Raw genomic sequence first — 27854 nt, 5'->3', positions numbered from 1 at the left:
TGCCAAAGGTAACTGTTTGGAAAATCAACTTAATTTTAGAATTGATAACTAAAAAAAATTATGTTAAGATTTTTTTATTTAAGAATTTCTAGTAACTGTACAAAACAGTCTTTAAATCTTACACAAGTTAAAACATAACGGGGTCTATAGCATTTTCTTCAAATAAATCCCTCCATTTGATGTATCTACCATGCTTGATGTTGTTTTCAATCAAAAGATCAGTGTCGATGTTCACGTAATTTAACTGACCTGGTTCCATTTTGGGCCATACTATATTCTGCAATACGGGATCAGTTTCTGGAGTTGGATTTCTATAAAAAACATAATCGTTATTTGAAAAAAGTATCTTTTATTTATAACAAGCGAAGAGACTGAACCAGAACAAGTTTATGAATGAATATCAAAGTTTTAGCACATTTTAATATACATAAATGATTTCCTTAAGGTGTGTTAAAGCTCATAAACTTCTAAAATTTAGGTATGTTTTTTTCAAAAAAAAAATAAAAAATGTAATAAGAGATAAGTACGTTTTAGCTTTGTCATTTGTCTTTTAAAAGTGCTTGTGCGCAGCACGTTGCTTGGTTTCCTTTTTACAGTATTTTAGCTGAAGTCAATCTTCATAGCAATTCCAAAGAATCCAATCTTCGATTCATCAGCTTAATTAGCCACATACTGAAAGCTTTAATTATAAGTGGATTTATAACAAATGTGAAGAGAGAACGGGAGACACTCAGCTTGGTTTCAAAAACGGTTTAGACCAGGGCGGATGTGTTTTGAGGTGGATATGATAGGAGGCATTATAATTTTTACAAAAAAATTGTGTGATAACTTCAGTAATAATAATTGGCTTCTCCTCCCTCTCAAATAGCTCGGGAATACTAATAAAAAATTAATATATATAAAAATTTGTAAAAACATCGTTTTTTTTTCTACTTTCCTTGCTTAAAACGATTCATTTTTGAGCAAAATTGTAATACAATAAAATAGCCATAATTGAATTTTCTATAAGATATAACTGGTTAAAAATGTTTTAATTTATTATCCTTGCTGCAAAATAGCAATAAATACAAAAAGAAGGGAAACAAGCCTTTTATTATTCAATATTTTTAACCACTTAGACTGCACTCGGGACTTTCCTAAAGTGTATTCCTTTACCAAATTCCCATCAGTAAACATGAGCACGTGTTGATATTCGCCGTCTCATTCGTCAAGAGGCTATAAAATATAATTTATTACCGTAAGCGAGACAGATTCTCATGTTACAGATCCCAACTCGCCATCATTTTAAATTCTAATTGTATCGTGTTGATTTTTAAGTTAATATATTGTGTTATATTTATGTTATAGTTATTGTTAAGTTATTTACTGGTCGTGTTATTTTTTAGAGTTTAGTTTAATTGTGATATAATGATTAAATTTCAAGAAATTCTTACACTAACAGTTTCAAAAGTAAATATTTTTAAAAATCATATGATACATAGGTCGTACATCAGTACGACCCTGTTTGGCTTACACGTGGTTCTATTGACGATTGGGAATTTGTAGAATGAATAGGGTTTAACTCGCCCAGAAAATTTTTATAATTTAATAAAACAGTCGCATTTGGATTTTGCATAATAATTTTTGTAATCTAAATTTTTTTTTTAATTTAATTTATTTAACACCTTTACTGCGTCACGTATCCCTAGGGGCATGTGCGTGATTTTTCAACTGTGCTGTAGTAAAATTGGTCAAACCGTCGCATCTTGCAGTAGCGATAAAAATGGTATGTGTACGTCGGCTACGTCGCGTTAGCTATCGATAGGAAATTTTTAATTCTCGCTGCTGTCGGTAATATGAGACATGTCCCCGGAGACACGTGGCGCACATAAACAAAAATTTATTGTTACTATGCGTCACAGACCCCGGCAGGCATGTGTCATTGCCATTCGTTTTAACTTGTTGGTGCTTGTCGCTGTATATATTCAGTTTCAGTTTATTGTAGTTCATTAAAGTGTGAGCAGTACTTGTTAAAATGTCGAAAAGGGTTGATATAGTGAAACAAAAGGTGATAGAGGTTGCAAATAAGCAAACAATCAGTGATCATAAAAATTTTGGAGCGAGTTCTGAAACAAATATTTTAAATGAATTAAATGATAATACAGGGTTGATTGAAAGTCATGAAAATTTTAATAATGAAAACGAATAACAGTTTATACGAACAGAAATAGAACACGAAATGGATAACGAACAGGCTGATGAACTCGATATGGAGAATGAGCAGACAGCAACTGATGCCGACAGTATCGAAGATCCCTTTGACAGTGACGATTCATTGCTAAATAAAAGTTATTTTCCTAAATCTTCTTTATCCTCCGATTTAAATTATTCTATTGATAGTGATGACGAAATTATTACTACACCATATGAGCAAGTTCCATCAGATAATAATGAACAGAGTGCTGAGAATAGTGATAGTGATGAATGGTGTGATTTAGAAGAAGATGTAGATGGTGACGATTTTGTAGTAGGTAAGAAAGAATACTTAGTTGATATTAAACCACATGCGGTACAGAAACCAAGAAACGTTTTTAGTCATTTCGTAACTGAAGAAATATTGGATATTATCGGTAATGAAACCAACATTTATGCTGCAACAATTAAGTATGCGACACTCAAGAAAATCCAGGTTAAATTTATGGACAGCCACAAACAAAACTGAAATAAGAGCATTCCTAGGGGTAATAATCGCAATGGGTCTCACTCAGGTACCACATTTAAATTTATATTGGTCTAAAGATGATATATTTTATAATAAATGTATCGCAAAAGTTTTAACTCGAGACAGCTCTTTACTTTAATTGAAACTTCTTCATTTTGAAAATAATGAGACATCTGATACCACTAATAGATTATGCAAAATATAAAATTTAGTTACGGAGAACTAAATAGAGATTGAGACTTTATAGATGAATCTATGGTACCGATCTTTCAGAGGGAGACTCCATTTTCGTTAGTACATTCCCAACAAGATTCATAAATATGGAGTGAAACTATATAAACTCTGTTCTCCTGAAGGCTATACTTTCAATGTAAGTACTTACACAGGAAAAAATGAACAACAACCAGTTAATATAGCACACTCTGAAGCAGTTGTTCTAAAATTACTTCAGTGTATCACAGATAAAGCTGGCAAAATATTATTTGCTGATAACTTTTATTCAGGAATAAGTACCTCTCGTTAAAATATTGTTAGCAGAACATATGATGTACTGTGGGACTCTAAGAGGAAACAGAAAAGGAATACCACCTATTTTTAACAAGTCCAAGAAGATAAAGCGAACAGAGGTCATTGGAAAAAGATAGATGGACTAAGAATTATTAAGTGGATGGATAAGAGACCTATCTTAATCATTTCAAGTGTCCCGGCTCATACTAAACAGTTGATTCCAACAGGAAAGCAGAATAGGCAAAAAGAGGATATTGTAAAACCGAAATGTATAATTCATTACAACTCTGCAAAGAAAGGCGTAGACTATTCTGACCAGATGTCATCTTACCCTACAGTGCTACGTCAAAGCTTGAAATGGTACCGGAACAGCTATTGTTAATAGTTTAATAATATTCAATTGTTTATTTCTTGTAACTGTTTGTTACACACTGACACTGACACAACAATAAATGTTCGATTTATTTCTCTAAACCATTTTTTTATTTCTTTAAAAAAAAGTTTATAACCCTTTTTTTGAGTTTCATTTAAAAAGATATTTTTCATTTCTAATAATTATTTCAATAGTTACAATTAGTTGTTGTAATCATTATAATTTGGCACCTCGAAGCGGCGTTCATTTTAAATTGCTAGAGGTATTTTCTTGTTGTTTTGTTTGTTCATTTGTCCCAGGAGATTCATTTAAGTACCCCTTTGTTTCATTTTTTGTAGTTTCCCCAATCTAATTCCCTCGCCATTTACTTATCCACGACCCAGCTACTCCAAATAAACCCTGAGTGCCGTTCGCATAAGTTTCGTTTATTTTGCTTGCCCTATCTCCACCCCCAGTAACTTCTGTCCCAATTTTCAACCCCTTATAGCAATACCCTATGCGGTAGGCAAAATATTACGTTACATCAGTATTTCTTAGTTTAAATTAAATTCAGAAAACTGCATTAGAAAAGACTTCGCAAGATGCTTTTTTTAAAAGAAAAAAGGTTGAATTACGAGCAGTGGTTCCTAAGATACAACCGGTCAAAGTTGACCGACATTTTCAACGAAGATATGAACAATTGGGTGATAATATTGGAACCATTACCACTTTATAAAAAAGAGGAGAAAGTCTTTTTTTATGACAAAAATATACTTTCTATTTGAAAGAAATAATAATTTTTCTAATAATTATTATATAAAATAAAATAATAAGTCTAGACAAAAGCATTCGATAAATTATCGCTTATTACTAAAACTTAAAATATCTACCCATCCACTATGTTTAGCTAATACAGTTAAATTTGGAAGACAGAATCCCTCAGGGCAGTGTTCTGGGACTCATACTATTTTTATTGTATACCTGTGACAACCTTATTACGGAAAATATTAAACTGACCACATTTTCAGAAGACACTGCAATACTAACAGTCGGTGAAACATTCGAAGAAATAACTAGACACGTCCAAAATGCACTAAACAAAATAAACACTTGGAATAATAAATGGCATATAAAAATTAATGAAGGGAAATCTGCTTATATCCATTTCACTTACCTACAAAGAAAATAAATAATCACTCAGTTATACTAAACAATTAAATCGTCCTGTACAAAAAAAAACCAGTGAAATACCTAAGGCTACATTTGGGTAGCAAAGTAAAGTGGCAAGAACTTATTAGAATGAAAAAATGAAGAACTGCTACTGAAATACAAGAAGTTGTATTGGTTATTAGGTAGAAGCTCACAACTTACAATTAAAAACAAGGTATTAGTTTAAAAACAAGTGCTCAAACCAGTATAGTCATGTGGTATTCAGTTTATGAGGCTGTAAGTGTTAGAACTATTAAATAATCAAGATCTAGTCCACGGGCTCAAACGCACCAAACCTTTGTGTGATAGTGATAAATGTATAAATGTCAGTTTAAATTTGGACAGAGAACCTAGCCACAAGGGTGAAGTGTGTAACAATAATTATTAAATTCTAAGGTGAACCAATGGGAATACCTAGGACAGTAAAGTAGCAGATTAGGTTAAATATAACATGCTGTTAAATATAACATGGTTCCTTTAATAAATTTTAAAAAGTTCTTTCCTTTCGAAGATCTTTCCGTCTTAGTTGGATTCTTCGATTAGTCTGTCCGATATAGGGTTTGTCTGTTCGGTCTATTAAGAATAAAGAACAACGAATGCATATTGTCAAAATGAAAATGCTTAAACGGATGACTATAACAAGAAGAATAATTAACAAGCAACACAATAAAATGTAAATATACTATAAAAAGTTCTTGATATAAATCACTATACTTACAAATATTTAGCGAAGTTTGTCCATAACTTTATCATTCTTTTATGAGTTAAAACATCGTCATTTGGGAACTTGCTTAAATCGCTATTATCATAACCATTCAATGCTCTTTTGAATATATAAAATAGTTCTTCTCCATGTGTATCTTTTTCTGCACCTAGAATAGCGTATTGTTTGAGTTTTAGCAACGGTTTTAGTTAGATTACAATTAAAGAATACAAAATTAAATAAATTAAACGATTACTCATATATCATTCAAATTTTTTTTATGAATTCAAATTAAAATTACAATCTATCCAAAAATAAAGAATAATGAGTAATTTGTTTGTTTACATAGCGTGTCGGAGCATCCCCCAGTGGAGAATTCCTTTTCTATATCTAGCAATTATAAAGGTTACTAATCTATTAAGAGTAGTTTAAAAGAGTAGTAATTAGTTGAAAAAAATTGTTTCTTCGATGCAAATCGGTGTGAAATCATTTAAACACCAAATATAATCCTCTTCTTGAAAAAAAAATCCTTTTCTTGAAGAGACGCTCCGCTTAAAGCAAGGAACTACCCTATACTTTTTCCCAATTAAAGATATTTTGTCCTTTTTAGGTATACATAAATAATAAATTGTGGACGGCAGCCTTTTGGACCATCACTGGATGTGTTCCGTTGCATGTTTTGGCGGTGAAAAAAAAGAAATGCGATACCCACTATAAATAACATCGTCGAACTAGAAGATAGTGTGGTTAAATTAGAAAACACAATTAAAAATGCCGTCGATGCCAGCTCAAAAGAAATTGTAGTTAATACGATAAGCGGAAGATTCAGGGACATTAGTACTGAACTAAAGGACCTGATCAAAGAAAAAAATAGAAAAAGACGTAGAGCCTACCGAACAAGAAATCAAGAAGACAAGAGGATTGCAAACGAGCTGGACAGAGAAGTCAAGAGACAACTGCAAAATCACAGAAACGAAAGCTGGGATAACTATATTCAAGAGCTAAATCCAAATAAATCCGGTTTCTGGAAACTGTCAAAAGTCCTACGAAAAGACAAAAAACCGATTCCACCGCTACACGGAGAAAATGGAATCGTCTACACAGAAGATGACAAAGCCGAAGTACTAAAGGACGAATTAGAAAAGGCATGTCAAAATAACGAACATCCGCAGGAAGACATCGACTTCACCATCCAAGTCGAAAACTACGCTAGGAGACTAAAAAAGAGAAAGGGAAGAATAGGACTAGTCCACACGTCCCCTGAAGAAATCAAAAATTTGATTAAAATGACAAATGCGAAAAAAGCACCAGGACCGGATAACATTACCAACAAGGCCCTCAAGAATCTACCAAAGAAAGCAGTAGTATACATCACGAATATCGTGAATGGCATACTAAAACTGCGATACTTCCCGGATAGATGGAAGGAAGCCCACGTAATGATGATTGCTAAACCGGGAAAAGACGGCACTTTTCCACAAAACTACAGACCGATAAGCTTACTCTCATCAGTAAGTAAAATCGCAGAGAGAGTCATTTTAAAAAGACTCAATGATGAATCTCTAGCTTTGGGATCTATACCAGAATCTCAGTTTGGATTCAGATCTGAACATTCTTGCGAACTTCTGAGACTAACAGAACACATAACTAAAGGCTTCAACGAAAAGTTGTACACAGCAACTGCGTTCCTCGACGTGAGTAAAGCGTTCGATAGGGTATGGCATCTGGGTCTACTTTATAAAATGAGTAACCTAGGTTACAGTGAGGCGATGACATGTCTACTTGCGTCATACCTGGCCAACAGAAGGTTCAGAGTTAAGATAGGACCAACACTATCTGAGCTCGGGACTCTGGAGGCGGGTGTGCCCCAGGGGGCGGTGCTGTCGCCTTACCTGTACACTATCTACACTGCTGACACTCCGACAGACCCCAGAACACTGGTTAGTCTGTACGCGGACGATACAGCCATAGCAGCCAGTAGCAGAGACCCAAACCTGGCTGCAAACCACCTGCAAAGTGCTCTGAATAGATTCCAAAGATGGTGTATAAAGTGGAAAATTGCACTAAACCCGGACAAGACACAAGCCGTTATGTACAAACACAGAAAAAAGAGACCGGACAGGGAGATCACGGTAGGAAATACCCCTGTAGAATGGACGAACGAGGCTAAATACCTCGGAGTCACACTAGACAGCAAACTCAATTTTACAAACCACGTCAAACAAACTGTCTACAAAGCAAAGGCACTTAGAAGTCAACTCTCACCGCTAATAGGCAGAAAGAGCAAACTTCGATTTAAAACAAAAATGAGAGTAGCTAACAGCATAATACTACCCTCCTTAACTTATGCATCTGCCGCCTGGGGACACACATGCAAATCCAACAGAAAGAAAATCCAAACAACACAAAATTGGATAATAAGAGAAGCTTTGAACCTACCAAGCTACGTACCGCTAAGATACCTCTACAGGGACTCAGGAGAAAAAAGAATATTAAGAATTATGGATGAAAGAGCCCACAAGATCTTTAACGAAGCCAGAAACCATCCTAATACAAAATTAAGAGAGTTGACAAACTACGATATAAACCACAGACTGGTACATAAACGGCCAATGCAACAGCTCATAGGATATAGAAATTAATAAACAGGAAGAAAAGAGATAGCCACAGAGTAAACTGAAAGAAAAAGGTAGACAGTGAGCAACAAAAAAAAATATTTTCTTTAGTTTTTAAGTACAATATACACCGAGGTGTGTGCAGGCACTATACACCCGGGAATGCACACCTCAACCACACCTACACATAGTGATAGAATAGAACTAAGTTAGTTATAGGTATATACACGGAGTGTGTGAGAGCGCTATACACTCGGGAATGCACACTCCATAGTTAGGTTAGCATAGGTAGATAATAAAAATAAAAAATGCTCACTGGCTAACAAAGACACGCCAACAAAAAATAAAAAATTTTAAAAAACGCACCTTATTAACACCATCGTTAAAAATCGGGAATTTTATCATCTGATTCTGTGGCTAACCGCCATATAGAACGGAGATAATTAATAAACCGATGAAAAAATGATTAAAAATAAAAAAAATTTTTTTGGAAAAAACTGTATGTCGATTTCATACAGTTACGAATTCAAAAATGATAAGCAACATAAAATATAGTCATAGCCAACAGGCAAAGGCCCTTCAGGCATAAAAAAAAATCGCGAATTCCGAGCATTGAGACCATGTGCGGCAAACATGAGCTTGATGGCCGGACAATCCCATCGAGCGCCCAGCCGACGAGGAGAACAAAATTCATTTTTGTCAAATCGTCGGCTGAGCGAACGAGCACACACAAAACACTTCTGGTCAGAGAGCCGCTAGTCACGACTGGGGACTCTCTGACCAGAACACACGAAATTTTTAGGGACTCCAGTCCCGACGTTAAGATAAATAAAAAGAAACAGTAAAGTAAATAGGGAGAAAAGCCGACATTTAGGCTACCCCTACAGTTAGGTGGCATAACCACAACTATTAAAAACGGAAGGTACTTCATTACCCAAAGTACCTTAGTAAATTCTAAGATCATAAGCCTCCTCACGTTATTAACACGCTGAGGAGGGGTGGAGGAAAAGCCCGGGGGTCAGATAGGTACCAACTCGACTAGCGAGGTGTGACCGGTTTGATCTTCGAACATGTGGATCCCTGTCTTATATTGGTATACACATGTTCCTAGGGGTAGGGTTGATCACCTCGTGTGTTAATGTGTGTGTGTGTGTACTCCGTTTTTAGTTGTTCTTTTTCTTTCGAGACATGATTTTTCAGGATGAAAACGAAAAGGATAAAGTCTTTTACACTTAATCCCATATAGTTACAGCATTCTTCCTGTAGCATTTTTGTGAATATTTGAAACATATACAGGGTGTTTCATTAATAATTGGAAATATTCTGGAAATAATTGGAAATAAACTGTAGATTCCTGAGCTCAAAATATTAATATGTAACCGATATAATTTAAATAAAATGTGGCTTCTTACTGAGTTACAGGGTGATTTATTTAAAAATTTAAAAACTATTTGTACCCAGTACTTTAAAACAATTTGACATATCATTGTCATATTTGGAAAGAAGTGAAGGTACTGTACACCCTACTAAATTATGCGCAATAAACGTTTCGGTTACTACCAGAGGCGTACGACCTTGTAACTTGGTAAGGAGCCACATTTTATTTAAGTGATTTGGGTTAAACCCTAATATTTTGAGCCCAAGAATCTGCATTTAAAATATTTCCAATTATTAATGAAACACTCTCTATATACAGTTCGTCAAAGTTAGCTCTGTCTTTCAGTTTAAACTCTAGCGATGCGAAAAATAAACAGAGAACGCATTCGGAGTAAAGAAGATAGCAAATGCGTTCGGATTTTAAAATTATTTTATTATGGAACTACGATTGGGGGAGGGTCAATTGAACTCAATAGTTATTGAAATTTAAATTATTAGGAGTAATAATTCCACGTAATATTATGCGATAATGAAAATTATCGATTTTTATTGTTTTTAAAGATGAAATATATTATAAAAGATTGATATTTAGAAATTTTTATTAATAAAATCATTTCAAATTTTGTTTGTTTGTACAGAAGAATAGATTTAAATTTATTTTATTTCATTACGTTACACACATATAAAATACACGTTTGTAGCAAGTCAAAATAATATATATATATATATATATATATATATATAAACATAATTTCATCTGAAAACTAAAGTTCATCTGACTACGGTAATCACCAGTTTTTAAATTTGATTTAAATTTTAAGTAGGAATTTTTTATGAACCCCATTTCTCCTCCTGCATGAACTATTATTAACCTCTGTCCTTTAGAGATAGGCTTACGCAAACGATCGTGAATGTGTGACAAGAGTGGATGTATATTTCGTCCATGTATACTATAGGACGATTTTCGTTTCTGTACCTCTTAATACTTCGCAAAAAAGCTATCCTTTTTTGTTGGATGTCAGGTTTTTCCATAAGCAATTTTTCTTTGTCTGAGTTTTTCGCCAACGGAAACCAATTTTATGTAATACTCTTCGTAAACTTTCATACGATCCTGTGTAATTAATTTCATTGACAAATTTCCTGTGTATGCCTCTCAACGTAGGAACTTTTTTTTCGTGGACGTGAAAATTTATTACAAATCTCCGAAGAATTTCCTTATCCATATTATCCAACTTAGTTTTGGTCGCACTTTTTTGTCTTTTAATATTAGGTGTATGAAACGAATCACTTTCACCATCTTCAACTGATCTCGTTTCCTTTGAAATTTGCTTTACAGAACCAACACTAACACCCGTTGCGCGCGAAACACGTTCTTGAATTTTCGTTAGTTCTATTATCGGATGTTTAGCCTCCGCTTCTCGTTTCATAAAATATATCACATTTGCTATAATTTCACGAGATTGACCACTCAAAACTTTACGATGAACTTTTGATTTAAATTCCATTGTAACGGAACCGGATTAATAAGTCCTACACCAGTGTAATTGATATGCGTCTGATCTGTTTGCTTCTGCTAACAAAATGGAACTGAGTATATTCAGGCTACTGACGGATCCTCCGGATCCTCCCCTCCAAATTTATATTCTTGTCAAAACTCAGAGACATTGCAATTCTTGACGAGCTGTACTTACTAAATTATAAAAAATCATGGGAGCATAAAATGGAACGGAAACTACGCGTATATAAAAATACTTACAAAAACAAAATGTTTACATCGCCTTTGCCAATCAAAACTTAACGACGATCATTTTTGTAGGAGAACAATGTACAAAAATAAAAATTAATAAGCAATTAGCATTCGATGAACTCTTCATTAATTATTTTATTCATACCTGGTAAAGTTATATTAGTGTTTCTTCCCATTGGTCCTGCATATGAAAATTTATAAAAATACACATCTGTATATTGTGATTGGATTTCAGCGTGTCTTACACATGGATTCAAAAAGTGGCTTTCTGAATTGTACTAAAAATTATAAATTACATTAGATATTTTTGCTATTAGTTTAAATACTATATTAAAAATAATAAATAACTAATTATAAAAATCCATAATAAGTTATCAAAGGGCGTAGGCTTTTACGACAGGTATTTTGTAATGAGATATTGTTGTCCGGCTTTATAGGCACTGGTTTGTAATTTTTTCTATCTGAAGTTTCCTCTGTGACTGCAAGATACATTTCCAAACTTAACACGCTGACGTTTGTAGAGCTGTCTCCATCTAACTCAGAATGCTTTTCTGAATGAATTGTCAGCTTTTGCTCTCATCTGTTTTTTTGAGAATGTATATTCGGATTTAAGGGTACCCCGTTTAGGCATAGCATATAGTCTTCTCTCTCTCTCTCTCTGTCTCTCTCTCTCTCCCTCTCTCTCTCTCTCTCTCTCTCTCTCTCTCTCTCTCTCTCTCTCTCTCTCTCTCTCTCTCTCTCTCTCTCTCTCTCTCTCTCTCTCTAGACCTTGTTTTGGTACTGGCATAGGTGTTGATGTGTGAGTTTTTCTACCACTGAAAGTGGGATTTCTATGGTCGTACTGATGAGACAACAAAAGTACAGAAAAGAGGTATGGAAGTGTAAAAAAGTTCTTTTCAGTTTCTGTTTTAAATTAATGTACCTATGTTTTGTTAATTCGCGTTGAGAACATATAATAGAATGCAACAGAGCCTATTGTATTCTATCTTTGACTATGCCTAGTACCTATGACTAGTATTTGGGAAATAACATATGTTATTTCCCAAAGAAACATGTCACATGAACAATAAAGAAAAAGAATAAATACGTACAGCAATGGCTAATCCTAAATTATCTTCGAAGGTTTCATTGGCACTTATATAGATTTCTTTAATTGTGTGTCCAAGTTCATTTAACTTCTGCTTGTTTACTATGTTCATGGTATGTGGTACTAAATTCTTCAAACTTTTATCATAGGACGCCGCTCGTTTTCTCAACGACTCCATATCTGTAAATTTATAAAAAGAGATACAACAGTTAGAATAAAATTCCACGAAGGGAAATCTTCTTAATTGTTATACCCCAGTGTAGAAAATGCACTAAGTGATAAAAATATTACAAATATCTGATCGTTTTATGTCATAGGGGTGTGGAGTATACCACACGGGTGTTTTTGAATATATAGGGCATTACATTTAATTATTAAAATATAAATAATGTACAGTAATAACCAAAACATGGCTTGATTCAGTTAAATGTCAAATAATCAAAACGTGAATAAACATTCAGAAAACCTCTTGTGCGACCTTGTAGGTTCAGCAGAAATTATGTGTCATAGAGTTCGTATCTAAAAGCAACTTTTGGTATCACGACTTATTATTAGTATTTTAAAACATGAGTGGAGTTAAGACGCCGCCTGTTATTTACGCCGCTGAATTAACCCGAGTTACGATGTACTGTTAAGTTTATTAATAAAGAAAGAAAAAGTACAATTTTTATTTTCTTTAAGTGAAATATGGATAATCCGTCGGGCTAGCCGGGTGAGTTCCCAACACCACAGGGGCACATAGTCAATGCAACATACGTAAATATCTGAATAAAATACGTTATCGAGATACTGTCAGATCCGCCTTATTTGTTTATAAACAAAGTCCAAAAATTAAGTTTTTTAGCTGTAACATTTTTTGATTATATAAGGAGTAATTTTTGTGTTAAGAAACTATTATTTTGTAAATTTTAACAAGTTCTAATCCGAGAATATTGTTGCGTAACAACATTTAATATTTTAATTCTATTTTGTATCATATTATCATATCACACTGTATATTGTTTTAAGGTTTAGATTTGTAAATTTTTTTGTATAGTTTATTTCACAAAAAATGGTTGAGTGCTTAATGATTGCAATAAAACCCGACCGCAAGTACCCCAGCTTAGTCAACATTAGTTGAGCAGGTAAGTATTCAGGTAAAATTGAAGCTACTGTGGAGTGTCGTTATCTTGTTTGCATAATAAATTCCTGGTAATATAAAAACGATTAAAAAATCGTATAAAATTATAAAAACGATTAGAATACATTTTATTTCATAAAGTTGTAAACATTTTAACAGTGAGTTTCACTATCAATGGTTGATCTTTTAATGACCACAATAAATTTGTTGATCGTTAAGTATTTCCTGAAATAATTATACAGGTTCCCTCTATTCTGTATAATTTGTAAAAGTATATAAAACCGATAAGAAATTTTTAAATATACATTTTGTTTCATTTAGTTGAAAGTGTTACAAGTGTTACCAGTGTTATAACTATTTATACCTATAAAACAGCATTATGTGGCGTCCGTGGAAAAACATTGATGGTGCTTCTTCCAGTATTCCAGCAAAGAAAAAGCATTTATCTGCTGACGCTAGAGAAATCGTAAAAACAATATATAGTTCTTTACTTACAAGAGGACTTACTGCTAATACTGCTGCCAGTGAAATATCTGATTTAACGAAAATACCTCTAACCACAGTGAAAAGAATTACATCAAATCCCATTAAGTCAAGAAGGAAGCGTAAGGATGCCGGTTCTACCAAATGTATTGACGAAAGTGATAAGGACTTAATAAGACGAAAAATTTACACAATGTACGAAGAGCAACGGATACCTACACTAGATGCTTTAAAACAACGGCTTACTAATGATGATACACAAATAAACTGTAGCCGCATTAGTCTTTGGAGGATTTTGTCTAAAATGGGCTTCAGATATCGTACAATTGACAAAAGGCAAGTGCTTATGGAGTCCCATCGTTTACAAGAGTGGCGTACTGAATATATAACTTCCATAAGAAAGTACCGTACAGAAGATCGACCAATAATTTATCTGGATGAGACATGGTTTGACACTCATGAAACACCATCCAAAGGATGGTCCCATTCTTCCAACAGGTGTCAAACAAAAGCTCCATCAAACAAAGGGAAAAGAATAACAATTTTACATGCAGGATCAGAAAATGGTTGGGTCCCAAATACCTTATGGCAAAGAACATTAAAGAGTCCTGCGTGGGCTACCATGAGGATACAACGGCAGAGCTTTTTGAGCAATGGCTTAAGAATTGTTATACCTAACCTTCCTCAAAATAGTGGATAGTAATGGACAATGAAAGTTACCACAGTCGTCAATTACATAAGTCTCCAAGTGCAAATAACACGAAAATTGAAATTCAAAACTACCTGTTTGAAAACGATATATATTTTGAAGAAATTTATTTAAAAAATGAACTGTTAGAAGTGTTAAAATCATTTTCTATTAAAAAAGTATATGTTTGTGACGCATTGGCCGAGGACATGGGACATACAGTGTTACGGCTTCCGCCCTACTATTGTTTATTTAATCCCATAGACCATATGTGGCACCAACTAAAGTCAAATGTTAGGTCACAAAATGTTTCTCCGACTTTAAGTGGTAGTATAGTCGAATTAATAAGGAAATGTGTTGATGATATCTCTTCAAAAAGTTGGAAAAATTCAGTACGCCATGTAATGAACGTAGAAAATTCATATGTTACTTTGAATCACATAATTAAACCAATTGTTATTAATCTTGAAGAGGATAGCGACAGCGAAACAAAATTAGGTATTTAGGAATTCATAAATATATTTGGATTATTTTGGGTATTTTTTTTGTAAATATTAACTTGTATATATTTTTCTATATTTTTTTTCAATTCATCTATTTTTTGTACATTATGTATTCGTTTGTATGTATATACCGTAAATAGAACTATTATTACTGTACATTTTTAACGATATCCGATTAGGAAGAGCAAAAACTTTTAAACGTGCCAGTTTTTGGCTGACAGTCCTAAGCCTGTAAAAAGTGTGAAGGAAAGTACCTTCCTGAATTTAGATCCATATACTCCAATTATTCACGTAGAACAAAAAAACTACTTTCTTCGTGTTAAAAATTGTTCAATTATTAAGTATATTCACTTGAACAACCTGAAAATACCATATGAAATAATTTAATAAATTTTTATAATCGTGTATTACACAGCTACCAATGAAATATATTAAATAACAAACTTTCTGAAGTGCGACCCTGTGTACTTTGGTAGTTTATTGAGAGACTCTTGTATACACAATAGGATCAACTCAGGTAACCATTAAGCACTCAACCATTTTTCGTGAAACAAACTATACCATTTAATATTCTGTACGGGCGTCGATAGCTTGTATTCAAAAGAACGTTCTAGACATAAGCTTGACATAAGTTGTCAAAGAATCATAACAGCAACGCAAGTTGAAAAATAACCTTTCCCATCGACCATGAACCTACTCAGGTAATTTTACCAACGAAAGGAGAGTTGAAGCAGAGAACTACGAACACAGTGTGATGTGAACCACCTTCGTATGATTATTCTTATTCTCGAGCTTCTGATAGAATATCTGTTCTGATGAGCCTTATTAAGGCAAAATACGTATAAACAGATACATAGACGCTTTGTACGTGAAATCAAATCTTGACTGTCTTTTTCATTTTATTCGGATCTACTCTGTATGAGTACAAGAAAGCAATTCGCTAATGATTTCTGCTTAGTTGAGGAGACATGTCGTGGAATGCAAATTTTAGATTCCCCATGTCTCTATTAACATCTTTATCAACGTCTGCTTTGCCTTGCAATTTTTAGAAGGCTTGGATTAAGGCAGAAATCTGAATTGTGTTTCTAAACTATTTTACGGATTTATTATCAGATGTCGCTATTGCGTCCGTTTCGAAGCCATTTTAATGTTGCTTCTTAAAGACAGGAAAGATTTATTTTTCACGTTGAGAACGCCTATGAATAGTTGTTCTGATGAGCCTTATTAAGGCGAAATACGTATAAACAGATACATAGACGCTTTGTACGTGAAATCAAATCTTGACTGTCTTTTTCACTTTTATTAGTAATTCAAGCCCCTGAACCATAAAAATATTTTTAATGTTTTACAGTATTTTTTAATTTTTTCTTTTTTGGCGTTAAAAACTGTCAGAAATAATAAAGTACAAATTTGTATTGTTTACGCTTTACAAAAAGTACGTTTACGTGAAAACAATTCAAGCAATTTATCATTTGCAACTTTTTTTACAAAATGCATTTAACTGAAAGTGATAGAATTGAAATATTAATAATGATTGGTATTGGCGATAAGATGTGGATTCAACAAGAAGTATGCCATTTTTTTCATAAAAGGTGCCCAGGTCGTGAATCTATTTCACAATCTACGGTAAGCAGAATAAAGCGAAAATACAAAGATTTAGGCCTTGTGAGGGATGCAGCTAAGCATGATAGGCCAAAAATTAATGAAAATATTCAACATGACATCATTTTGGCGCTATACTGGAAGAAAAAGTACAGGGCAAAAGATCAGTGGGAAGACGCCAGAACTCGCGGCTGAAAGACCTGAGGAGATGGTTGGACCGTTCATTCGCAGAAATCTTTCGCGCAGCAGTTTCCAAAACTACAATTGCCATTTGGATCGCCAACCTTCGAAAGGACACAGCGCCATAAGAAGAATTTTGGCGGCAGTAGTAAATCCACACTGTAGAGTGCGAGAATTATCTAGGGATTTTGGTGTCGGAAAGTCTTCAATATCAAATGTTTTTAAAAAGGTAAAATACCATCCTTATAAAGTACGTCTTATCATGAATTGGCTAAAGACGACTTGGACTGAAGAACTGAATTTTGCGAGTACCTATATGATGAACCAATCTAACAATTTAATTGATAACGTTTTATTTTGTGACGAGGCAACATTTCATTTGAACGGTCATGTTAACCGACAAAACACCCGTTATTGGTCTGATGAAAATCCACACTGTATGCAAGTGTCCCATATGCAAAGGCCACAAAAAACGAACGTATGGGCTCGTATTGTGAGAAATACAATTATTAGTCTATATTTTTTTGATGACAATTTAACAGGAGCATTATATTTGGATTTCCTACAAAATACATTAATTCCTGATCTAATCCAGCTTTTTCCTGATATTCAAATACCCACTAATTTAGACCGCAGAATCTGGTTTCAACAAGATGGTGCATCGACATATTTCGCAGTAATTTTGCGCGAATTTTTAAACAGAACTTTTCTCCAACGGTGGATAAGAAGAAGGGGACCTGTGGAATGGCCCCCTAGATCACTTGATTCGGAACCATTAGAAATCCGTTTATGGGGTTATTTCAAATCTAAAGTGTACACAAACAGACCTGATAACATCTGTCAACCTAATTAGACAAGAAATAAAGAACATAATACCCGTTATCCTACAGAACGTTAAAGACGGAAGTAATGACATGTTCAGTCATTGTCTCACGATCAATGGAGAACAATTTGAACATGTACTGTGAATTTTCGTTTGTATATTTTTAATGTATCACAGTAATTGCATAATAGTAAAGTAGTTGTATAACTACTAATGTGTTTATTACGTGTATCCTTAATTTATTATTTTGAAGGTAATTTGGAATTTTTGCATTTTTGCCACCCTTTAAAAATTTGAAGCAACGTTTTATACATTTTTGGAATCAGCTCAACAAATGAAATAATATAAATTGAAAAAAGGGGTTCCTTAAAAAAATGCTGATGACGTCATCATGCTAAGGTGGTTCCCCCTGTATATTAAATTATAATTTGAAAAAGTAGTAAATTAAAATCAAAAATAGACTTCTTTCGGGAATTTCTAATATTGTTGTTTATTTAGCTAATAATGAATGTATGCGCTACTTTATGGACGCACTGTATATGTTATGTGACTTACCTGTTGCTAAAGATATGTATTCTTCCGAATTAACTCCAATAAAAAGAGGTACTCGATTAAAATCACCACTTTTCAAAGCTTGATACATATTTTTTGTTAAAAATGCTCCCTCATGTTCGACCTCAATCACTGGAAGTGGATGGTCCTACGAAGTATCATTTTTATTAGTAATCGTGTTAAAATATAATTCTTAAAATAGCATAGTAAAATGAATAATGTTACTTTATAAATATTTAGTCGAAAGTTAAGTTATTACCAGGTCACGCTGGGTTTTCTGTTACTAGGCAAGCCTCTTAGAAAGGCAAAAATATGATTAAGAATAATAATACCGATATAAGCGAAATGGTACAAGAATTTAATGAAATAAACAAACCCAGTGTTACCAAAAAAAATAAGCTAATACACAATTTGAACACTGAAGTCATCTCGAATTACGCCTTAGAAGCTCATCTTTTTCTTAGAGTGCCATGCATCTATAGTGCATTGGCAAAATATCTTAAGGCCAGACGTCTGTCTTTTGCGGCACGCAAAAGCTCGCCAGTGTTATTTATGCCTGTCCAGTTCTTTATATTCCGTAGCCACGACATTTGTTTGCAACCTACTCCTCTCTGGACCTCAATCTTTCCTTGGATAGTTAGTTAAGAAATTGTGTATCTTTTCCTCTCAGGATATGGCCAGATATCCAATTTTTCGTACCTTGGTCAAGTTTAGTAATTCTCTCTCAATAGTTGCCCTTTTTAAGACTTCCTCGTTTCTGAACCTATTTGTCCATGGTGTGCGGAACATTATTCGCAAGGTCCATTTTTCTAAGGCCTCCAACTTGTTAATAGAGGATTTTTTTAACGTCCATATCTCCACACGATGTAACAATATGGACCAAACAGAGCATTTAACCATCTTGTAGACGAGATTGAAAGAAAGGTTGCGAATACATAGTAGCGGTTTAAATTTAATAAAAGTTTGTCTTGCTTGTTCGCTATAGCATTTTATAAAGCTCATTCACTGGAATATTAATTTTTCTATGATCATCATACAATAAGAGCAACTGCTAATGTCAGGGGCATTAAGACCAGAACACGACAGGATTCTAATATAGGAAGAACTAGTAACACAATTGCATCTTAGGAAAAAATATTGTTAAGAAAGACTGCATTATTGCGTAATAATATTGGAATGACCTAAGATAAAAACTCCTAGAAAAGTGTAATTGAAGGGTTTGGTGCAAAAACTGGTCAAAGACCATTTTTGTCGACATTGAGATTATGGCATGCCTTCAAAAATACCTTCGCACAGTTTGAAGCAAAACCCGTACACGTATTGTGTAAGAAACTTAGAATAACGTGGACGGTTAGTGCACCAAAAATGTTAATAGCATAGTCCTTAGGATCGATGGTAATGAAAGCAATCATCGGTCATGTGATTCACAAATTGAAAAAAAGAAGCGCAAGAAAGAGATTTTGTATGTACTCGAAGAATTCGTATTTGTATTCATCAGTTGAAAGCTGTGGTAAAAAGTTCACTGTGGAACGTGTAACACAGGAACATGGTGTTTGATTTCAAAACACATCTCGAGCCTTTTTTTTAATCCGCTGTGGTTAAAAAGCTCCCTTTTACTTTATCGAAATATAGATTATTTATACATGATTCTATATCCCCTGAAAATATTTCGGTAACTGAAGCACATAATCGTTTCTCTTAAAATTTATATGTTTTAAATAAAAGTTTAGGAACGATTATCGACCTAAATGGTGCTCCTTTGGCTTATAAGGAAAAGATACCACTGAAATCAGCAAAATATGATAGCATATTATATTATATAAGGTTCTTGAACTCCTAAGTGGAGCATAGAGCTTCAGGAAAACGCGCCATCGGGTTCTATTTTGCGCTATGGCCTTCACCTCATTCCAAGACTTTCCTTGGCCTCTTATCTCGTCCATGATGGATCTTCTCCAAGTTTGTACTGGGCGACCTCTTTTTCTTTTCTCTTGGGGATTCCACTCTAGGGCAGTCTTTGCGATACTGGAACTATTTTTTCGGAGTGTGTGACCGATCCAACCCCACTTTCTGGACTTAATTTCATTTTGTACCCTCTTTTGTTCTGTCAAGTGTAGCAGATCTTCGTTTCTGATGGTGTGGCCAGAATATACGAACAATTCTTCGTAGACATTTGTTAACAAAGACCTGCAGTTTGACTGTGAGGGTGTTTGTCACTTTCCAGGTTTCACATCCGTAGAGTAGAACAGACATGACATTTGATCGGAATATTCGGATCTTTGTGCTTGTAGTATACTCGCCAGATCTCCAAACAGGGTTGAGCATGCTAAAAGCTTGTTGGGTTTTTCGTATCCTCATACGAATATCGTCTTCTGTACTTCCGTTTTCTGTTATGACACTTCCAAGATAAGTAAAGTTTTCCACATTTTCAATCTGCATATTGTCGATAGTAAATAGCGTGTTGTTCCTTGCATTTATTCTCATGGACTTGGTTTTACTAATATTGATTTTCAAACCTATTTTATTGGCTTCAGTGGAAAGTGTTTCCAATTGGTAAGCCAGATGTTGGAACCTTTGAACTAATAGGCAGATATCGTCCGCGTATTCTAGATCGCTTAGGCGTGTGGTTAACGTCCATTGTATCCCTCTTGTGTCGGAGTCTAGTTTGGAGAGAACATAGTCTATAGCTATGTTAAAAAGAAACGGAGAAAGCACGCATCCCTGTCTAACTCCAGTAAGTACGTCGAATTCGTCGCTGTTGATTCCATTGTGTGTCACACTACATTTCACCTTCGTGTACAGTTACTTTATAATGAAAATTATTTTATGCGGGATGTTTCTTAGCTCTAAAACTTTCCATAAAGCAGCTTGAGATATGATGTCAAAGCACGCTCGAAGTCAACAAAAACCATGTATAGGGGTGTGTTCCATTCAACCGATTGTTCCATTATTACCCTCACATTATTAATGTGGTCTATGCAGGAGGATTCTGGTCTAAAGCCTGCTTGATTAGCTCGAAACTCAACCTTGTTTGTTATTCTTTTCAGTATGATGGTCGTGAAAATTTTATTTATGACAGTAAGCAAGGTTATTCCTCTCCAATTTTTGCACAGTGTGAGGTTGCCTTTTTTTGGAAGCTTGATAATGTTACCTTTTTTCCAGCCCGCTGGAATGTGGTTTGTTTCCCACACCTCTTGGATTATGGGGAGCAAAAGTTCAGCAGTTAGATGCGGATCAGCTTTAAGTATTTCAGCAGCAATGTTATCGATTCCCGGTGACTTGTTGTTTCTCAGAGATTTGATAGCTGCTATTATCTCCGTTTTGGAAGGGGCCTCGCAAGAAATATGCAAGTCTATATTCTGTGGGTTTTCGACCATTTCGTCTGCGGTATCTCTGGGAATACCTAGCACCTCCTGAAAATGCTCTTTCCATCTCTTTACTTGGTTATCTGTTGTAGTAAGTAATTCGCCTGTCTTGAATCTTACAATGTTCGAACAGTTGGACCTTTTTTGTGTTAGTCGTCTAGTAATTTGGTAAAGCTATCTAGTTCTGTTGTGTTGTGCAGCTGTTTCTGCTTGTTTTGCCAGTTCTTCGGATCACCTTCTTTTGTCTCTTCTTGCTTTTCTTTTAACTGATTTGTTTATTTTTTAATATTTCTGTTGTCGGTGTGCTCTTCTTTCTACAGTTCTTGCTTGGAGGATATCTTTTTTTCGTTGTTTTCTTTCCTCGATAAGATTCCATTTTTCATCTGATATCCATTCCTTTCTATCTTTCTCTTTTTTACCCAGTTTGTCTTCAGCTATTTTTGTCAAAACATCTGCGAAATCTTCCCAGCTATTTATTTCACGTTCTCTTGTTTTGAGTTGAAGTTCCTCTCTAAACATATGTCTTCCTGGGACCGTTTTTAGTTTATCTAGATTGTATGTTGGTCTCTTGGTGTTTCGCGTGGTTTTGTTTTTCGCCATTTTGATTTTAATGGTACCAATTACGAGATGATGGGTGAAAAAATGTTCCCCCCTTTTGCCAAACATTTTATGATACAATCAAACGAGCAGATGCTGATTGCCAAAAAAATGACGATTCTGATTAGTGTTTTAGACTGTCCTTTTTTATTTTATTTTTGATTTTCTGCATTATTAGAGTGGTAGTATAGTAGCATTTATTATTTTATTACGTACTTTGAGGCATGACTAAATGACACGTTTTAAGTCCTTCAATTAGGGAAGCTTAGTGTTAAAGGCAAAGAAACATATTTTACATTAAATCGTGAAAAACAACATTCCAATAATTATTTTAAAACGTTGCAGACGTTTAGATGTAGTAAATGACTGTGTAAAGGCAATGAAGCTTACTTTACTTAGTAATAAGGCGCTTACTTAATACATCAACCGAAGGTTCATCAACTTACTTTACTTAGTAATAAGGAGCTTACTTAACACATATATCGGAGATTTATCGCGCCAATAATTTGGCATGATTGATACAAACGATACAAACGCATGTTGGCACATACGGAGCAGAAACCTTAACTCTCACAAAAGCCGAAAAATTGAGAAGGACACAACGAAAGATGGAGAGATCAATGCTTGGAATAAGCTTAAGAAATAGAATAAGAAACGAGGAAGTTCGTAGACGAACCGGAGTGGAAGACATTATCGAACATATTACAAGGCAAAAATGGAGATGGGCAGGACATGTTGCAAGAATGAAAGACGACAGTTGGACAAAAAAATTGCTTGAGTGGAGACCACGGGCTGACAAGCGAAGTCGAGGAAGACCCCCAACGCGATGGACCGACGACCTCAAAAGAATCGTGACCAATTGGATAGCAGAGGCGCAGAACAGAAGCAGGTGGAAAAGTCTATAGGAGGCCTATGTTCGACAATGGACAACTCAGGGCTGATTGATGATGATGATGATGATGATGATGATGATGATACAAACGATTAAAAATAAAGAAATAATGATTTTATTTATTTACTTACTATTTTTGTAGTTTTTGTGGAAGCAATATCTATTTGCTTTGCTGGTACACTTTGAAGGAAACTAAGCAGAGCTGAACTTGAATCGATATTGATTGTGCTATTTATTAAGGAAGCTAATTCGTAACCGTACGGTTTAGGATCTGCAATATATGCCCAGTTACTTATTCCAGAGCCGCTTTCAGCAATTCCTCCTCTAAACAGACCTTCGATAATAAAAGGTTAATTAATAAATTCAAGCAACACTCAATGAAATTTGTTATGAATTTTAGAAATTTATTAATAAACGCCTGACAGTTTTTTCAATGTCAACGCGTTGTTCACTACTTAGTATTTCAACATTTGTACCACTATTAATGGGCACAGACAAACAGTAGTATAATATGGTCTCAAGAAGCATGCATGTCGGTATATATACGGTTGCGTTTCAATTCAATTCGAGTATCGCACCACTTTATGACATGTGTTTCAAGGTCCATCTATCATCAGAGAGACTTGTGTCTGAACTGAATCGAAACGAACCGGCTAGTTAACAATTCTAGTAAAACAATATACCAAAGCATGCAATTAGTGACCTCTAACGAGGAAAAGATAAGAATAAATTCCTTATTTGACCTTTTAACAATTTCTTATATCAATTTTTGTAACCAAATCTTGCAATTTGTCCAATTTCTGTTTCAGAATGCTTTGCAAAGAAAAAAAGTGTAACTTTTTTTATTTTGTTTATTTCGTATTTATGTACTACTAAAAATAAAAACGTACCTGATGAACTTTTACTCATGACATGTAATCCAACGGAGGCACCACCAGCACTTTGTCCAAAAATTGTAACCTTGTCAGGGTCTCCACCAAAAGACTTAATATTTTGTTGAACCCATTTTAATCCTAAAACTTGATCTTTTAAACCAGCATTTCCAGGTATGACAGTATCTGCAGTAGACAGAAATCCAAATGGGCCCACTCTATAGTTTAGGGATACCATAACGACTTCTTGTTCTATAAGATAATCTGGACCATAGACGCCATATTGGGAGGCACCGTCTCGAAAACCGCCTCCGAATAAGTAGAACATGACTGGTAATAGGGTTGCATTGCTCTGAAATTTTGTTTTGTACACTTTTAAAAATATTAATATTGATTTGGAGCAAAACAATACAAGCTATCAAAGTGTTCATTTTATTTAATTATTAAAAAACATTCTTACCTTATTTAAAATCGGCGTATAAACATTAATAAATAAGCAATTTTCATCTTCGTCAGGTGTATCTTTAGCTACTGAATAACATCGAGATCCATCTTTCTTAGTTTCTATTACGCTAGACCAACTATCCGGAGGAACGGGGGCCTTTAATAAGAATATAATGTAAGAAATCTAGGTAAATGAAAACTAACCAAACTGAACAGAAAGACTGTAAAGCATTTGTGAAAATATTTTTAAGTTTTTATTATCTATTTAATAGCCTAAGTAGTTAATTGTTTATTTACCTGAAATCGTAGATTGCCCAGTGGTGGTTTCGCGTAGGGAATTCCTTGAAATGCTCTAAATGTAACATGATTTGGACTTGTTCTTAGGTAACCTTCAATATTTCCATAGGTGGTTGCTACAGTTAAATCTGCTGATAGCTGCAATTAAAAAAACAAAATTTCAAAAACGATTTAAGAGTATGTAGTGTGTTATGTAAGAGTACACAGACAAGAAGAATGTGCAAGTAACCACCGATTAGTACTAAGGAAATTCATATACAAAAGAAGACGACCAAAAGATAATATTCAGAGAGACACCTACTATGGTGTAGTGGCAGTATGGCAGTAATATGCAGTAATGGGTTTAACAGTTCTAAGCTGGTTAAGAAATGAAGACCCAAGAAAATTACCAAAATATGTAGCTTACAGGGTGGCCGAAATTCAACAAAACTCAATGGTTTCACATTGGAGATATGTACCTACTAAGAATAACTTAGCCGACGAAGCTACTAAAGAAACAAAACGTCCCATTTTGAAAAACACGAGGTGTTGGTTTAAAGGTCCTGATTTTCTGTATCAATTATAATACAGTTTTCCTCCAGACACCACCCTTAAAAAGGAAAAACCTGATGAAATCTTAACCACTCATGAAGTAAAATTTAATAGTCCACTTTTAATAGATTTTGAAAGATTCAGTCAATTTAATATTATTTTTATTAATATTAATATTAGTAACAGAAGAGTACGACCAAGGCATATTTATTGTGGTCGAGTTACGAATTTCATTGCGGCTGAACGAGTATTGAGAGAAGAGCTGCAAAAGGTTGACAGTAAATTAATAGTCAATTTACTGATTAGCCCAGAGCTAAAATTTCACTTCAACGCACCCCCTTCCTCACATATTGCGGGGCCAGGGAGCGCCTAGCGAAAGCGGTTAAAATTTCGTTATATGATTAATTATTACCAACCAGAAACCCTACTGACCAATTACTTTATCGTTGTCTCATAGCTGCAGAAAACATAGTAAACTCAAAACCACTTACTTATCTTTCAATAGAATCTGAAGAATCTGAATCTCTAACCCCAAATATTTTTTTAACTTTAACTCTAATTTAAAACGGAAATAAACCAATTGGATTTTTAAACAAAGATGTTAACATATTTAAATTTAATTATACAGAGAGCAATTTGTAAATAAAACTTGACGACACTTTATTTCTGAATACATACCTGAACTATTACTTAGGGCAAAATGGCATAAAAAAGTTGTGCCAATTAAACAAGGCGATATTGTAATTCTATGTGTAAGGTCATTGAAGTTAAAAAATCACCTGATGGGCAAGTGCGACGAGCAATAGTTCAAACAAAAACTGGAATATATGAACGTCCTGTTATAAAATTAGCAGTAATATCAATAAATAGAGAGAAAGATGGTGAAAATTAAGTGATACAGTTTCTTATTCGCATAGAACTGTACCGTAGGGAGTGTTAAGAATATTTATTATTTGTATGGAATATTTATTTAAACACCCTGTATTTGGTTAATTTTTTTTAGTTTTATCATGTTACCCAAAATTTCCCGTTGCTACTGTTCTAAAGACTATGTTAGATATAATATTAAAACTACAGAAAACAAACTGTCACGGATTAGGGAAAAATTTAAATATTAGGCAGACAGCAAGAGAACAGTAAGTAATAAAATTAGTTAGTTTTTTATATAAAAAAAGAAGCAAACAGCTTGATAAATTACTCGGCAAGGGAATCTAAAATTGCATTCCACATGCCGTTCATCATGGTCAAAATTCGTAGTGAATTCAGTTTCTAGTACTCCAACCGAAGTAAAGTAATAAAACATAATGACGGTATTAGATTTTTGTTTTGATACAGGGCAGCGACAGCCGCTTATACGTATTTCGACCTCTTTATGTCTCCTCAGAGCGGTATAGCCACTACTCTGAACCAAAACAAAAATCTTTCCCTTTGAATTCGGTTTCTCCAGGTAGAAATCGTTTGATTTCTCTTTTTATTTTTAGATGGCGTAATTACGTCCGTATATAGTTATTTTGATAACTATTGCCTAGGACGAGAAAGATTTTTGTTTTGGTTCAGAGTAGTGGCTATACCGCTCTGAGGAGACCTAAAGAGGTGGAAATACGTATAAGCGGCTGTCGCTGTTCTGTATCAAAACAAAATCTAATACCGTCATTATGTGTTAGTTTTTTATATTGTTAATTTTATATATTGTAGGAATTTGAGTTGTTTTTCGCAAATAAAAAGAGTCTATTACAAATTCGTCAATTGCTGGCTGTACAACAAAGACAAATTCTCAACATGAAGAACACAAAAAATCGCAAATAGGATGCAATAAGTAGAACTTTAACAACAATTTAGTATTCGAACACTATATCAGAATAGGCTACAGATGAACGAAGAATGGACCTCCAACAGAACTGTTGTTATTTGTATGCAGCTTTCCGATCATACTTATGTCCGATTATGCTACAAAAATCTGGTCGGTTTGGGATTGGAAAGGAATTAACAAACATGTCATGCTCGGTTCATACTCCTTTCCTATCTTGCCAGTCTATCGTAAAAGGAATTCCACTCGTAATTTAGAAAAATTTGTATAGGTAGGAATAGGACATGATTCCAACAAACATTCATAACCAAAAATATCCCCAAACGTTGAAGATCAACCATCCGCCATTGATGTAACAAGAAAGCGTATGCTACGATGCTACGATAAATGAATATGTCATAGTCCTAATAGATAAAAAACTAAAGAAGAACTAAAAAAGCTACTTACCACAAAAGAAATATTGAGTACTACACTAAATAATAAACATACAAACAGCATTTTGGTTTCTGTCCTATAATTCCTAAAATTGTGAAGTTACCAATTATGTATCGTTAATATTCTAGATTTATCAGAAATTTAATTGTTTTTATATACTTTTATCATGTTAATCTCATTTGGTAATGTACATTTGAAGTACGTACGTTATTATTGAAGTACTTTTACCTAGAGCATAGTAGAATAAAGTATAGATTACTTATAATAAAATATCGGCTCCTGATATGATAAACATTGTAACTAACTTTTGCTTAGTTACAAGTTACGAATTTGTATTGACTTCTAAGCCCAACACTTACTTCTCCGCG

General features: G+C 34.2%; 1 protein-coding gene across 2 annotated transcripts; it reads right to left on the bottom strand.

Moving 5' to 3' along the window:
* Positions 1-56: 56 nt before the first annotated feature.
* Positions 57-27854, bottom strand: LOC140441157 (juvenile hormone esterase-like). 2 transcript variants are annotated; one of them, XM_072531627.1, is made up of 11 exons: positions 27715-27854; positions 27499-27571; positions 24714-24851; positions 24433-24573; positions 23991-24324; positions 23232-23434; positions 18253-18397; positions 12303-12478; positions 11357-11489; positions 5488-5641; positions 57-311 (listed from the first exon to the last, which is right to left on the bottom strand). In XM_072531627.1, the coding sequence occupies exons 2-11, from the start codon at positions 27547-27549 to the stop codon at positions 128-130; spliced, it is 1659 nt and encodes a 552-aa protein (XP_072387728.1). In that variant the 5' UTR covers positions 27550-27571; positions 27715-27854; the 3' UTR covers positions 57-127. The 2 variants fall into 2 exon arrangements, with proteins under 2 accessions (XP_072387728.1, XP_072387729.1); XM_072531628.1 differs by having other exon boundaries at positions 27746-27764.

The sequence above is a fragment of the Diabrotica undecimpunctata genome, chromosome 5 (genome assembly GCF_040954645.1).
Source record: "Diabrotica undecimpunctata isolate CICGRU chromosome 5, icDiaUnde3, whole genome shotgun sequence".
NCBI classification, from domain to species: domain Eukaryota; kingdom Metazoa; phylum Arthropoda; class Insecta; order Coleoptera; family Chrysomelidae; genus Diabrotica; species Diabrotica undecimpunctata.
Note: the sequence above shows the minus strand (reverse complement) of the source record. Positions and strands in the feature narration are given on the sequence as shown.